The sequence below is a fragment of the Grus americana genome, chromosome 1 (assembly GCF_028858705.1).
Source record: "Grus americana isolate bGruAme1 chromosome 1, bGruAme1.mat, whole genome shotgun sequence".
NCBI lineage: Eukaryota > Metazoa > Chordata > Aves > Gruiformes > Gruidae > Grus > Grus americana.
Window position 1 is genome coordinate 48,535,862 of NC_072852.1, and position 14,464 is coordinate 48,550,325.

The following is a 14,464-nucleotide window of genomic DNA, read 5'->3' on the forward strand; positions in this document are numbered from 1 at the left end:
AAAGGAACGTGCATCCATTGCTGGTTGTCCCCATCCTGAGGACAACATTGCGCCACAAGCTGGGTGTTGCCTCATCCTCTAGATACAGCCTCTGATCAACAAGGGGCAGAGCAACTGCAGAGACTCTGAGGGTGTTATTCACCTATATTCCTGATCTCTATGGTTGGGAGCAGGCCACCAAGGTGTCCTCTCAGAGGTATGCTGCGGCTGTGTGCAGGATTCAGGGGAGCACAGGCATAGTGGCATTATAAAATTCCTAAGAACCGAGATAGCAAACTGCTCCAATTTCACAAAAATGACAAGGGGGGGACATGACACAACTTGTACAAAATGAAATATTGAATTATAACCTTTCTGAAATGTCAGAATTTTTAGCAGAATAAAAATACCAATTGTCTGTCTTCAGTGTAGTTACTTGTTTATAGAAAAAGGGCACATCATTTAATGGAAAGGAAAGTGAAGAAATTGAAACCTGATTTAAAAAAGAAATACATTTAGTACATCACGAAAAAAAGAAGCTGTGGAACTCACCATTCTAATTATACTAGGCAGGAGGAAAATATATTTAGAAAGAAAATTAAAATGGCTCAGTTCAAGCCATAAGATCACTACTGAACAAAGAAACTTCCCAATGCATCTACTGCTCATTATTTCCCTGCTTTGGAAATGCTTGCAGTTTCCCTGAAGCACCTTCTTTTGGTCACTTTTGGCAACAGGTTATTGGGATATCTAGACTGGTAATCTGCCTGAAGAAATCACAGTTTATTATGCTGTAGAGTTTCAGTCAGCACAGATATTCTATGCATGCAGGGACTACAAATTGCAGGCATTGCAACTTGCAGATTCTAAGAAAAAGGAGGTACAGGTTATGAATTTACAGTACAAGGACGTCACTGAAACAAGCCGTGTAGCATGGAAAATAGTACTTTTAGCAACAGTAAAATAGTGTATGTTTTAAAAATATGTGTGTGTGTATATATATATATATATATATAAAAAAAAATCAGGAAACCTTTTCAGGATATTAGCTCTTTGGTACTGTTTGCCTGGAGTTTACATAGGAATTAAGAGATTGGTTTCCTCTAGAGCAGCTCTGATGAGAGTCATATATCAAATTCTTGAGAAATGAATGATATGATCTGGTAAGCTAAAACCTGTTTCCATCATGTACCCTAATAAAAAGTGATTGCTAGTCTATTAGAGTCGATCTTATGCACTGCTATTCCTTGGGTTTTAAATAACATTAGTGTGTACCATCCTAGGGATTTTAAAATAATGGCTTTTAAAACAGTAAACCAAATGTTGGATCAGTCATGCTGGAATAAGGGGAGGAGGGTTTGCTGTGAATCCCTGAGGTATGTCACTTTAAAATAGTGCAGTGCACTCTAGGGCAAATAAAACAATAGGAAATCAGGAGAGTTCAACTGCTGCAGCTATTTATTCTGCAGCAGCTTCAGCTCAAGCCATGCTGATAGTTTTTCTAATGCCTTAAATCAAACAGCAGGTATCTGTGGCCTCAAGGTAAGAAATGCTAAACATCTGCCAGTTTCCAGACTTGAAACATTGCAGCTGCCTTACCTGAAGGAAATTTTACTGTTAGTGTTCCAGGAATCTCAGTGCTAATGTCATGTGGCATTTTCACTAAGGAATACATGATTGTCACTTCACAACATATTGAAAAACTCCCTCTACCAAAGATCCAATTTTAAGTAATTTGCAAAATATTTTGGTTATCATATTTTTCAATTCCTATACTGGCCACAAAAATACAGCTACAAACTATTCAGTTTGAGTTCTTTAACAGCCTCGAGACTTCTCCTGACATCTGGCAGTGACATGATAAGTCTTGTCAGTGTCTACTTGAGCAGTCCATCCGTCCAAGCTGTATTGGCACTATTCCTGCCAACATGTGCATTGGCCTATGAGAAAGACCTGACAAAGTAAAGTTAAAGGAATAAACTGAACAACCCCCCAAAACAAATATTTCATTTCTGAATGTTAATGGTCTGGTACTTAGAGCACAAGCTATTCAAGACGTCTCTCTTCCTCTCACCACTAGGGACTCCCTGTGCCAACAGAACAAAGGTTTTGATTGGCATTGACCGACTGAAAGAGCTGGTACGAGGCATGTTTTATCTAACTTGCAAATGATTGTCAGATTTCCGTAATTTATTGCTTCTCCTACAAGTTGCTACTCTATTTGCCCAGTTTGCAAATTTTGCTTTGGAAGTTAAAGTCTTGCTGGATTTTACATCCTCATTCATCTCCAAGAGCAATATCAATTTGGCAGGCTGCAATGCATACTGCAATGAAGACCTTGGAAGCCACTGAGTTCTCTGCTGTGATCAGTCAAAATACACTTGAATTTAAGAATATGAATAATTGTGCTGAAGTCAATAGAATTACCATGGGTGAAGTCAGAGTATGTTGTGCTTGGTGCATACTCCTGTACGGCAGTATAATCTTCAAAATTTGCTCTGCAGATTCTTCTGGGGGGCAGAAGGAGCTGTGAAGATGTAAGAAGCACATTCTATCCTTACAGTGGAAATTCATTAATAAGCCTTCATCATGTACGAACAGCAACAACAAGGATACCAATCTTGGAAGACATTGCTTTTGTCCAGGGGAAGCAAATTGTCATAAAAACCCCCAAAATGTCTTTTTCATATGTGTCCTTAAACCAAAACAGAAGTCTTGGATGTTGACCTTACCTTCTCAAAAGATCCTGTAAATTTTAATATTTAGTTCTGCTTGACTATTTCTAAGGAAATAAAAAGAGGGAAGAAGCAGCAGGACTTCCCTTGTATTTTAAGCATACTCTCAGGGGCCTCATATTACATACCACAGTAGTATGTTTCTATAATTATTTTCACCTGTAAAAAAAACAAAACAAAACAAAACAAAACAAAACAAAACAAAACAAAACAAAACAGAATGAGAAAAGTAAAGGCATTTAAAATTATCTAAAATGTTTCCAGACTGGGAAGGTTAAAGGAGACTCTCACTGTGGGAACACCTCTTTTCAAAGAATGTTTCCCTGAGAAGAAGCTGCGGTGAAGTCTGTCCAGGTCAGAAGGTAACAGAAATGCCTTTTGGAAAGGATGTAGGATGAGGGAGAAGTGCGGTTACCTCATCACTGTGCTTTAAGAGACGAAAAATAGCTATTTAGTGATTATGAGTATAGGTGGTTGTACCTCTCCCCTGACTTGGCCATTAGGAAGCATAACAAGCCTATTGGGCCCTTTTCTCTTAATTTAAAGCCTTTGCAGTGTTCTGCAAAGAGGCTTTAGCTCTGGAGAGCTGGAATCAAGCGCGCTCTAATGAATTTTCACTCCTGGGCGTTGTTCGAGCCCATTCCTGTGACTGCACTGACCCCTAGTGACTGAAGAGAGAGGTAAATAATTTACAGGTTTGTTTTTTTTTTAATAAATACATATATCTACATAAAGTATTGCTACACAAGGGACCTTTTATCAACAAATGTCTTTATTAGGAGGAAATTGTCAAAATACTTCTTTTTTCAGAAATTTCTACAATTCCCAGGGAAGTTTTGTTCAGTTTTTATTTTACAACAATCTTTTTTTTTTCTCATTCATGTGTTGACTTGAGATGAACTTTGCTACCTTAATTAATAAACTGCTTATTTTAAAAAACAGTGCTGCTAAGATGCTGGGAGTTTGTAGTTTTAATTCAGCCATATGTTTGTTCAGGAATGCAGGATCTCAGGCTGGAAGCTTTGCAAACTTTTAATAAAATGCAGGTGGTACCACTGTTAATCTGTTTACTATCTAATATGAATCACCTATACTAGATGTCTGATGTACTTTTAGAAGGACTGTCTGGAAAAACATTAGCATATTTTAACATGTGTAAGGTGAAAGCAACAAAGCATTTCTTTCCCCTGGGCCTTTCAATTCAGCAGCAGATTATGTATATGCATACATAATACTAGGGCAAGTTCAGCTCTCCTTCAGTAGGCCTCTGCCTCTGATCTTTGGCTCATTATCTCAGGACTTATTTTCAAGTATTGTTAGTTTAAACCTGTGTGGGGATCTGTCATGCAGTGAGTATGTGAAAACACAGACATGCAATCTTCAGGGCCCCACTGCATGAAATGTTGAATATCCTCAAGTTACTTTGGGTCCTCTTTGGGGCCCTAATGACAGAGACAACCAGGTGGAAGGGGATGAAGTAATATAATAAGGTATGCACCTGTGATCTGGAAAACACACGTATATTTTTGTTTTCGTGTATCTTAGTGCCTTTGAAGCTGTGAAAGGCAAATCTTCAATAAGGATTTGATCTCACAAAGCACTGATCACTTTCTGTTCCTCTGATGTCAGTCAAGAGTAGGTAACACCTCACAGGAACTGTTAATATCTCGTTGAGCCATTTATTTATTGTAAAATGATGACGTATTTCTTAGTATCTGCGACTTGCTGGGTTGAGCAAATGATGACTAAGAGAACAGTATTTGTAATTTCTCTACAGGAAGCTCCAGTGAAAATGGAAGAGATCATGTACTGAGGCTGTGGTTCCACAACAATCCAGGATCAGTCAAGTACTGCCCTCGTGGCCACATCCTTCTCCTGCGTTTCTTTGTCTTTCCCTTGAGGTGGGCCTGACACTTAGCCAAATCCACTGCTGGGAATATTGGCATGTTAAGATGCTAGAAAATGATTTTCGTTTGGCTTTGGCTTGTTGGGCTGGCTTTTCAGGGCGGAGAGGTGGGTTAAATTACACCAGGACATGCTAGTTCTTTATGATCCCAGTCAGAAAGGTGCTCAGATTCTATAAAGCATCTCTCAGAAAGGCGCTCAGATTCTATAAAGCATCTCTTCAGATGCTGGGTTTTTGAGATCACTCTAAAAAGAAAAGGAAGATAGTACAGATAATCATATGACCCTTCAGATGCTGGGAACCCCAAGTTGTGCAGCATCAATGGGCTTCTGACTACGGCCCAGTGCACCCTGCAGATCCGTCCATGGAAACAGTACCCCATTTTAGTCATTTGAGCTCTTCCAAGGTTTTCCTAAAGAAGCCAACTCTATTCCACATTTCTACTGTCAAACAAAAAGGATGTTCCCATGAGAACTTCTTCTCACTGCACTGTTAGATAAAGGAAAGGCCAGGCAGGAGGCCTTACATAACTGGACACAATATCCTTCTGAATTAAAATTTTAAATTGCCTCAGGCAGACAACATGTAAAATGTCGCCATAAGGCATCATGTCCTACAATTTGAAATTCCAATGTCTAATTAGAAGAGGGGAAAACATTTTCAATACACTTACTCCTTGATTTTAAAAAGATGTTTCTTGTTTGTTTTGTATATTTTGTAACTTTCAGCTAAACCAGATACTCCAGGTATTTCTATTTTTCTCTCAGTTAAGGAAAGTGATTCCCAGCTGCATAAATATTTATAATCACTACAGCATTTTTAAATTTTAAATTAATGAAATTTAAATTCATATATGGAATAAAAATTAGGCCAGTACCACCCAAGGTTCATGCAAGATATTCTCAATAAAGTAGGATAAAGAAATCTATGACTGTATTTCTCATAGAATGATAGCATCATTTCACCTAGGAGGCACCCTGGAAGGTGTGTGATCCATCCTCATGCTCTAGACAGTCACAATGAATAAAAGGCTCCAAGGAAGCAAAACGCTTTTCTACTCACAGTTACGGGTGGCAGTGAGATAATTACTGGATCCCAGTGTTACAGAAAGAAGTCTGAAGGGTTCTTCTCCAAAACTGATGATGTTCAAAGAATTACAAAAGCTCAGGTAAATGCAAAAATGAGAAAACATCTGAGACAAAGATACCAAGCTAAATATATGTAACAATCTAGAATGCAGTTTGTTTCTTCAGAAAGCAGTATTACAGTATCCTTCATACCAGTCCACCTCTCAGTATTTACCCAATATTTTCTACTTTAATTTAAAAAATCTGTAAACACATTTTTCAGTTAATTCTGATAGTATTGTTGTGGTAAAGCTCATTTAGTTCATGACACAGTTCTGCTGCCCTACTACAATGTCAAATTCTCAAAAGGAAACTGAGACTGAGCCCTCAGGCATCTGCAAACACCGAACCAACCCATCCAAGAATCTGGCTTTCACACCGAAAGAGATAATTTCTACAATGCATTACTGGTTTTATTGACATTAAAAGTCCTCTAAAACTGCTAATTAAACCTAATAGTGTTTATTTAACCATATGTAAAATAAAATACAGAAAGAGTCTCCTTAGGGATCTTTTGTTCTCTATGGGCATCTTTTACAATCAATCTTGACATATAGAGCCGTAGATTGTAAAGTCATTTCAACAGTCAAATTTTCATAACAAATTAAACTTAGTGGATCTGTGATCACACAGAACGTATATTTTGTGTTTTCAATCAGTTTTGAAACATTGTCGTGTACTTCCTGCATCTTATTTTTGGAATTTGCAATTGTGTCCTCTTTGGATTTTCCAGCTGATAATTTCCGCATTTCAATTTCGATTGCTCTTGTAAGTCGAAGAACTGGCTTCATCTCTTTCTCCTGTCTATGTATCGCTCTCCTTTCCTGTTCACTTCCCTGTCTTCTTGGCTCTGTTGTCAAAATAGATAGGCAGAACATGTTGTGCATCACTTATTAGAGGGAAAGTCTGTGCTCTGTTCAAAACGTGTTAAGAATTAGACTTCCAACAGAAGACGCAAGATAGAGGTTCTAATCTCAGTTACCTGACTGGTTGTTTTAGACTTTGAGAACGTTTTAGGGTGTGGATTTCTTTTCCTCCAAGTTGGTGCATTGTAAGAGCCTGAAGTATATTTGTCTGTAGAAAAAAAGACAGGCACTCTTTCTTAATTTCAGCTGCAATTTAGGGAAAGACTCTCTTAGCCTGGTATGCAAATTAAATATTACTGAAGTATCAATGCATACATTGGGTGACTCAGACACCACCTCTGAAATACAAGGTAGTATTAAATATAGATTTTGCCCCTAGAACTCTAAAGATCATCTGTAATCTCGCAGCGTTTCCATCAGGCTCACAGGATCTTCCAAAGGAGGCGGATTGTGCCACGGACATCCTTGACTTGGACAAAGTGAATGTTCCTGTGTAGACAACCTGCCCAAAGGCATCAGTTGCTTTTAGATTAGACTACTCCACAATCCGGTCTCCTTTTTTGTCCCTGCTTGGGAAAGCGCTAGATGCAAGGCAGTGTTATGTTTTTGTACCAGGTGGTTGATTTTGCGTCAGAGTATGCTGCCCAATGACTGACTAGTTTTCTGTAAAACTCGGTTAGAAATCATTATTATGAATACTCTGGTTTTCTGTTAATTCCAGATTAATTCCATTAATTCAAAGTACTAATTCCACAATAGTCCTAAATTTTTCCTTTTGCACACAGCCTGTGAGTCTTACCATAGCTTTCGGTTTGGGTCCAAAATCTTCTATTTGCGTCAAGCTGATTCTTTTGTTTGGAGCGTTTCCCAGCATACGGCTCAGGTACTGCTGAAAAGAAAGGTAGCGAAAGTGCTAATGGTGGTTTTTACGACAAAAATGGTGATCGCCTTTTTTTGGGGGGGGTTGTTTTTTTCTTTTTTTTTTAAACGCTATATCCTTTCTCAACCTGGAAATTTGATAAGATGTAGTCTTCTCATTGAGAATGTTCTCTCTGTAATCTCTATGAAAGAAAAAGAAAAACCCCACAACTATTCGCCCCTGAGACGAAGCGGTGATGCTGGGATTCCTTTTGCTTCACTTCATTTGTCTGAAAGTGGGGGTTACTGTGTCTGAAGGAGGTTCCTTTGATTGGCAATTAAGACAGGGAGGCACCTCTAGGTGGAGATTCAGCCCAGCTTAAGAGAGGTGACTGAAACGGGCAAGATGAAATCACTTTCTTAACGTTTAAGGATCCTGTGTAAGCAGGAACCCACCTGTCGGTCCATTGCACTTTGGTTCTTGGGTGACGGTGGCAGTACGGTAGACTACATATGCTGATCTTCGAGGTTCTGAAGAACTGAAATAAGTGTCTCTTCCAGTTTCTCTCACTGGAGGAATAGCAGAAGCAGCTTCATCGTCCTTACTTTGACCCCTTTGTTGGCGACGTGGTTTTGCTTTGGGGTCTGGAGTGTGAATTCCTAAAAGAGAAGCAGCAAACTCAGACCAAAATGCTGGGCTATTCCTTCAAAATTGGACATGTTGCAGGAGGCCGGAGGCTGGAAGGCCTAGATAAAGCAAATGCTCTTTGTGGCTAGTCCAATCCAAATATGGACTGTCCCTATCTGACACTAAGAACAGAAATTAACTAGGTCCTGCCAAGTCATCTGTGAGTTGAGTAAACAAGAAGGAATAAGCCAACTGTTTTCTCAAAATACCTTTTCCTGTTCCTGTGTTATGGGACTTGCTTTCTCCCTCGGAAATCCATTGCTTCTCCTTTGCTTCTTTACCGGGATAGTTCTTTACCCGCTCCATGCGATTGGTTCCTGAGGGATTAAAATAACGCATATTTACTTTTTGCAAAAGCAGGCACAATCTTCTCCTCCAAAAATGCTTTTTTGTTTGGTTGGGTTTTTTGGGAATTTTTTTTGGTTTTTGGTTTTGTTTTTTTTTTTTTTAAAGCAGATCTCCCACTTCATACACAGGTCTTCTTGGGCTGTGCATGTTAAAAGTGCCGTTCCTCAGAAGGAAAGCGCAAGTGGTTATGGTTCCTCTAGAAGAGTTCACGGTTGCAAAATCTCGCAAGGAAACTCAAAAATTGACTATAAACACAAAGGTGTTGGACTCGTTCAATGTCTTTGACCGCTTCTGGCTTAGAATGCTTCTCATTATGAATTTGAAAATCTTCATGAATACTGTATTTTGGGTTTACAGTTTAAAAGTACAAACATTGGCTTTAATCCACATACACGTTTGTAATCACTGCGAATCAAAAGCTGCATGCAATTTATGTGCGTGTCACAGGGGGAACAAATCCTTTTCCAAAGTCAAAGTGTACCATCTAAATGGGAACCCAATGCAAAGGGTGCAAAGCTGCATCGTCAGTTGAGCTACGTGTTGTCCTGCGAGCTGAACAACTGAAATGATGTGGCATGCAAACTAACTTCAGTTTATAACTTGATATAAGTTTAATCCTCAGGCACATCGGTGATACAGTTTACAGCATGGGCCCAGGCATGCTTGTAACAGCTGACCTGGCGTTGCTGACGTGGTGCCAAGGAGCATTGCAGCACTACCAGTGAACGGCCAAAGCTTCAACCTTGTCACATTGGCTTTAGCTCCGATGTCAACGTACCTAGTGGTAAGGGTATTCTACTGCGGACATGTCTGTTTTATAACTTCACAGAAGCAATTCTTTTCCAAAATTAAGCAGGAAAAATTCAATTGGAATCAGCATAGAGGATTTTTTTTTCCTAGAATGATGCTAACCCAAGCAGAATGGTAAAGAGTGTTTTTGATTGTTATAGGTAATGGTGCAGCGTGGGAAAGAGTCTCTAGAACATAACAAAGAAAGAATAACTCAGATCTGAAATGGTGAAGCTTAATGCGTGCACGTTCAGGTTTTTTTACTTAGCACATGATGTTCAGCAAAGAGAAGCTGATGCTAAAGTGTATTACCTCCGTTTTCAAAGGATCCACGATCTGTTCCGGGAATGGTCTCTGCTGGTACTGTCGTTCCTGAGCTCTCTCCTTCTCCTTTTGCATTCTTAAATGTTGTAGGAACTGTATCACCGTCGCCTGGAAGGGCAACAGAGAGAGTGGTTTAGCTGCTTGTGTGTAAGCCCAGGGAATGGCGCTGCCATTCTCTTCCTCCCTCAGTGATCCTATCTGACTGAATTTCTGGTATTTTCAAGATGCATGTCATTGTGGTACCAAAAACCTCAGAGAACTGTCTGGAAGAAATGCTTTGGGGAAACATCTCTATCCTTTTCTCTGAATGTATCTAATTCTAAAGACAGACCTATATTAAAACCTGTATTTGCCTGTTTGTTACTGATTTCCTTGTCGATAGTCTAAGTATATCTCAATGAGGTGACATAAATCTTGGTCGTGAGGAAAAATTGTAGGGAAGACCACCTCTGTCGTGTGTCTCAGGAAAGTAGACATAGGCTTAATAGCCCATTTCTACCTTTTCCCTCGCCAGTGGACGCAGGTAGTCGCCACGTGTGTGACACTACCCATGTATATGGGGAAAAAGTAGTGAAGTCTGTTGACGCTCTTTGTAATACGCTATCCTTCATTGTCACTACATTAAAGAAGAGGGGAGGAGGGGCAAGCTATGGAGTAGTTTCTCCCTGTAACAGTAATTTAAAAAGTGGTAAACGATGTCCCAGAAGATGAAAAGCACTTGCCTGCCTGCAAGTCTCGCTCGGTAGCTTCCCAGGGTAGTAGCTCGTTTTCCCGAGGTGAAGACACAGTTTTTGTTGATTGGTGTTCCTGAGGGTACTGAATCCCGTAATACTCTCCTAAACATACCCCCAGAGGAGGAAAAAACCCAATGTTTACTGTATCGGCAGTATTGCTGTTTAGGAAAGAGTGACTATATTGCTGTTTAGGAAAGAGTGACTGATTTCCTACTTACCAGATTGATAGCATATTTCCTTTATTGCTCTTTCCTCTTCAAGGTCTGCAGCAGTCTGAGGCACCCAGTCAGGAGCACCTGTAGGCAGTATTTTTAAAAGGTTACGCGGTATCTATACAAAGACCTTCAACAATTCTTAATGGTCAAAAACCAACGTGAGTTTCATTGTGGTCAGGGTTTGTTTTTTTCTGACGGCAACCTCTGATTCTGGACAGAAAAATGATTCCTGAATAGCAGGAGTTTCCAGCTGCAGTGGAATTGCAGTTCCAACACGTATACAACAAGCTCTGCCCAAAGTTCCTCTGCTGCAATGTCTGCCGGCAGAGCTGGTGAAGGGAGTGCTCCTTGTCTGTCTCAGTTAAGGCCGCTAAGATCAGCAAAGCCCTCCTTTTTATACTGTTTAAATTGAGGTGGCTTACTCGGACTGAAACCGAGTTAGGAAGCGCTAACAGGCAGCCCCGAAGGGCAGGGGGAAAGTGAAAAGCAGCTTGGGGCGGCCTGAGAACTAGCACAGGAATTTGCGGAGTGCACGCATGAGAGCAGGTCGGTCTCTCGCTTTCACCCCCTGGGACTGCACGGTTCATTCCTTCCCAAGGAGTCTCTCAGTCAACAGTTTAACTACATTTCAAAACCTAAATAAAATCTAATATAGCAATAAATGTATACACATACACACTCGGTTAAACTAATGAAGAGTTTTGAGGGGATTCTCTTTGCTAGATTGAAGAATATCTTTCTGTAGTAAAATGAGACCGCCTACAGAGTTTAGGAAATCAGTGAAACAAGGCTTCTAGTCAGCATGAGAAACCTGCCCTCCATGGTGGGATGGGGGAGAGAATCGGCAGAGAAAAAGTGAGAAAACTCGTGGCTTGAAAGAAAGACAGTTTAATAGGTAAATACTTTGAGCAAAGTATTTAAGGGGAAGTCACACAGCTACCTTTTGTAAACCAACCTGTGACTTCACCTTCAGTGAGGAGAGTGTACAGCCCCTGTTCAAAAGTTTGTTTCCCAGAGAAGAAGTACCACCTCCTGAACTTGTCATTTTGTCCCCAAATTTTGAGAAATTTTGAAGAGTGACTACCAGTTCCAATAGTTTGGAGATTATGTCAAAAACCCGTCAAGACCTCTTTTCTCAAAAGAGGATGGTTTGATGGTTATGCTAATAAATGAGTTGCAAAGTGCATTGCGAGAGTGGAAAACCCCCTTCTACCCCCCGGTAAACGAAAGAAAAAATTGTTTACCGTTCTCCTCCTCTTCATCATCGTCCTCATTGTCGTCTTCATCGTTGAGGTGTATAGTCAGTGGAGGGTGAATTGGTCGTAAAATATTCTTTTGATTTCTGAGTGACTCTTGACCATGGGCTGGGTGCAGAATCCCTTCTTGGACACCTTGTTGCAATGGGGCATCTGCAGGAAAGAACATTACATTCATTTTGTTAGGAGGGAACTGGAAGATCAAATCCAGGTTCAGGCCAGCAGGTATCTTCTTGAAATCATTGCCATACTGAAGGAGTCATTAAATAGACGGATTGTGCCTTTTCCGAAAAATCTTCTGCTGAGGTCGGCAAAAGAGCGTCTTCCAAGTACAGAAAGTCTGAAAAAGCAGGCAGGTATTTACACTATGGGACAACATGGGATTAGTAATACGGGGGCTGAAGTGAGTCAATGAGTTTAGAACCCCACCTGTGAAAATATTTTAAACATGCTGAATAATAGGCAGGCCATGGCATCGATTTTGAAGAGTTTAGCAACGCTAAGCACAGGAGTACCAATTTTTAGCTTGTCGACAATTTTTTCTCTCAAAATCTTCTGAACCACAACTCTCTCTACTAAGTGCAAAGTGTAGATTTTGAGAAGGAATATGAAGTTCATGACATTAATTTACACTCAACCAGATTCTTGTGCATCTCTTGCTTGCCTATGAGCAGCATGTGTATCATGTTAAAGGCATTTTAGTAGCACTCCTGCAGACCAGATTTGTTGTATCTCGTGCAAGAGAAATTAAGATACAACACTTAACTTGGTAGAGCCTTTATTTATTCATTTCGTTAGTAATGTATTTATTGATTTAATTTATTAATTTATTCCAAACGACAAACTGGAAATACATCTGCACACACAGCACTGTAATCTGATGTTGTCTCTACAAGGGGTGTCTCATCCATATAACATGTTGTGCTCTATCAACAGATACTGCTGCTGGTGGCCCTAACAACCTCCTCCCTCCAACCACACACGCTGCTTTTCATTTCTCTTAAGTGCTTACCTGCCCACTAACCATTTTCACTCCTGGAGAGATTTCATCTAGCAAATACCCAAGGAAGGCAACATTTTTACTCCATGGATCTTAGCAACCTAAACTGCCTTTTGTGACTTCACCTTTCATGTCACCGATAGTTACAAAGATTCGTAAGCAGACAGCTAAAAAAAGTCATATGGCAACCCTATTCAAATGCCAATCCAATTCCTTTCTTTGCCTTCAACTTGCCGGCATAGCGGATCATACCTGATTGATTTGCCATGGTACATTTCTTCACCTGCACGTACGCTACGTAAGCGCTGGAAGGACGTTTTTGTGCACTTACTTAAGAGCTCTACTGGACAAACGGCTGAGAAAATATTTTTACTCACTGTTACTCGGCGGCAAAAAAAGTCCATTTATGCTGCGAGGTTTGCTGTGATGGAAGGCGCAACTGATCCTCAAGCAGCCTGATGGTTGTTTTTCCCAGAAACAGGAGATGTTGCTGTACTTCTGCTGCAGGAGAAAACAGGTTTCAGATACTGTCAGTACAGCAATAAAACGGGACTAAATGGATTCATATACAGCATACTGCTGTGAACATATGACTAAGATTCTGTGGGACCACGCGCTGCTACTTTCGAACATGTAAAGTTATCTTAAGCTCCAGGTAACTCTAAAGTTACCTTGAGCTAGGGCAAGGGAGCTTTCGTGATGTCTGTAGATGAGAATAGGAGCAAAGCAGTCTCCTTACTGTACTGCAGTGCGTGCAGTATCGTGGGTTACCGGCGGTTTCTTAATGAGTTTCTATGTCATTTTTTAAAGGACATCAAAGTCACACTTGAAAATAGTTGAATACGTGACGGGAAGTTCCACCCAGTTCCAGACATTAGCAGCTGGGTCTCAGAGCAGCATCTCCAAAACATGCCACTTCTGGACTGTCGTCGGGACAGCTGGGTGTTTAGATGATCGTGAGCTCTTCTCACTGCTTCTGAAAATCAGCTGTTTGATCTACAGATGGGGCCAGGACCCACGCAGAGTGGCATAGCGACGTCTAACTTTACATAACCACCCTCCCTTTCAAGACGGATATGTCAGGAGAATCAAGGGTACAAACCACTCTACAATCTACAGCATTTACCTGTGCGTAGGGGGAACAAACATGGAAAGAGCGGTCATTCCCAGCTGTGGCCATTTCCAGCTCTCGGGCTTCTCCTCCACTCTCCTACTGCTGGCAGAACATACACGAAAAAGTTAGAGCTCTCAACATTCAGGCAACTTGTAATCGTGTCCTGAAAGCAGTAGTTCTCTTTCCAAACCTGGACCTTCAGACCTTTTTGGAAACAAAACTCCAACAGATGGCGAAAGACGCTGGAACGGAGGAGCTGCTACCTTCTCTGGGCTTGCTGAACCAACGAAGGCAGTTGCTAGCCGGTATAGAATGTTACGTTACGAAAGCTCCCAACTGCTCCTCCAGCTCGTGACATCAGCATGATGGTGCTATGTGGCCTGTCCAGCTTGAACACCTTCCTCTCTCTCCCTTGCTTCAGAGTAGAGTACGGAAAATCGGACCGTTTCAAAGGGTCTCCCCTTCTGGTGTTTCTTTAACGTAAACCGGAACAAACCCATTTGGCAGGGCTACAAGAATACCCAA

General features: G+C 40.7%; 1 protein-coding gene across 1 annotated transcript; it reads right to left on the minus strand.

The window, feature by feature from the left end:
- Positions 1-6,268: 6,268 nt before the first annotated feature.
- Positions 6,269-14,158, minus strand: LOC129201531 (uncharacterized protein C12orf50 homolog). The gene is made up of 10 exons (XM_054812970.1): positions 13,952-14,158; positions 13,203-13,326; positions 11,814-11,978; positions 10,573-10,650; positions 10,343-10,456; positions 9,609-9,728; positions 8,369-8,476; positions 7,928-8,131; positions 7,413-7,502; positions 6,269-6,597 (listed from the first exon to the last, which is right to left on the minus strand). Exons 1-10 carry the CDS (start codon positions 14,003-14,005, stop codon positions 6,269-6,271), a joined length of 1,386 nt encoding a protein of 461 aa, XP_054668945.1. The 5' UTR covers positions 14,006-14,158.
- Between the last annotated feature and the right edge of the window lie 306 nt (positions 14,159-14,464).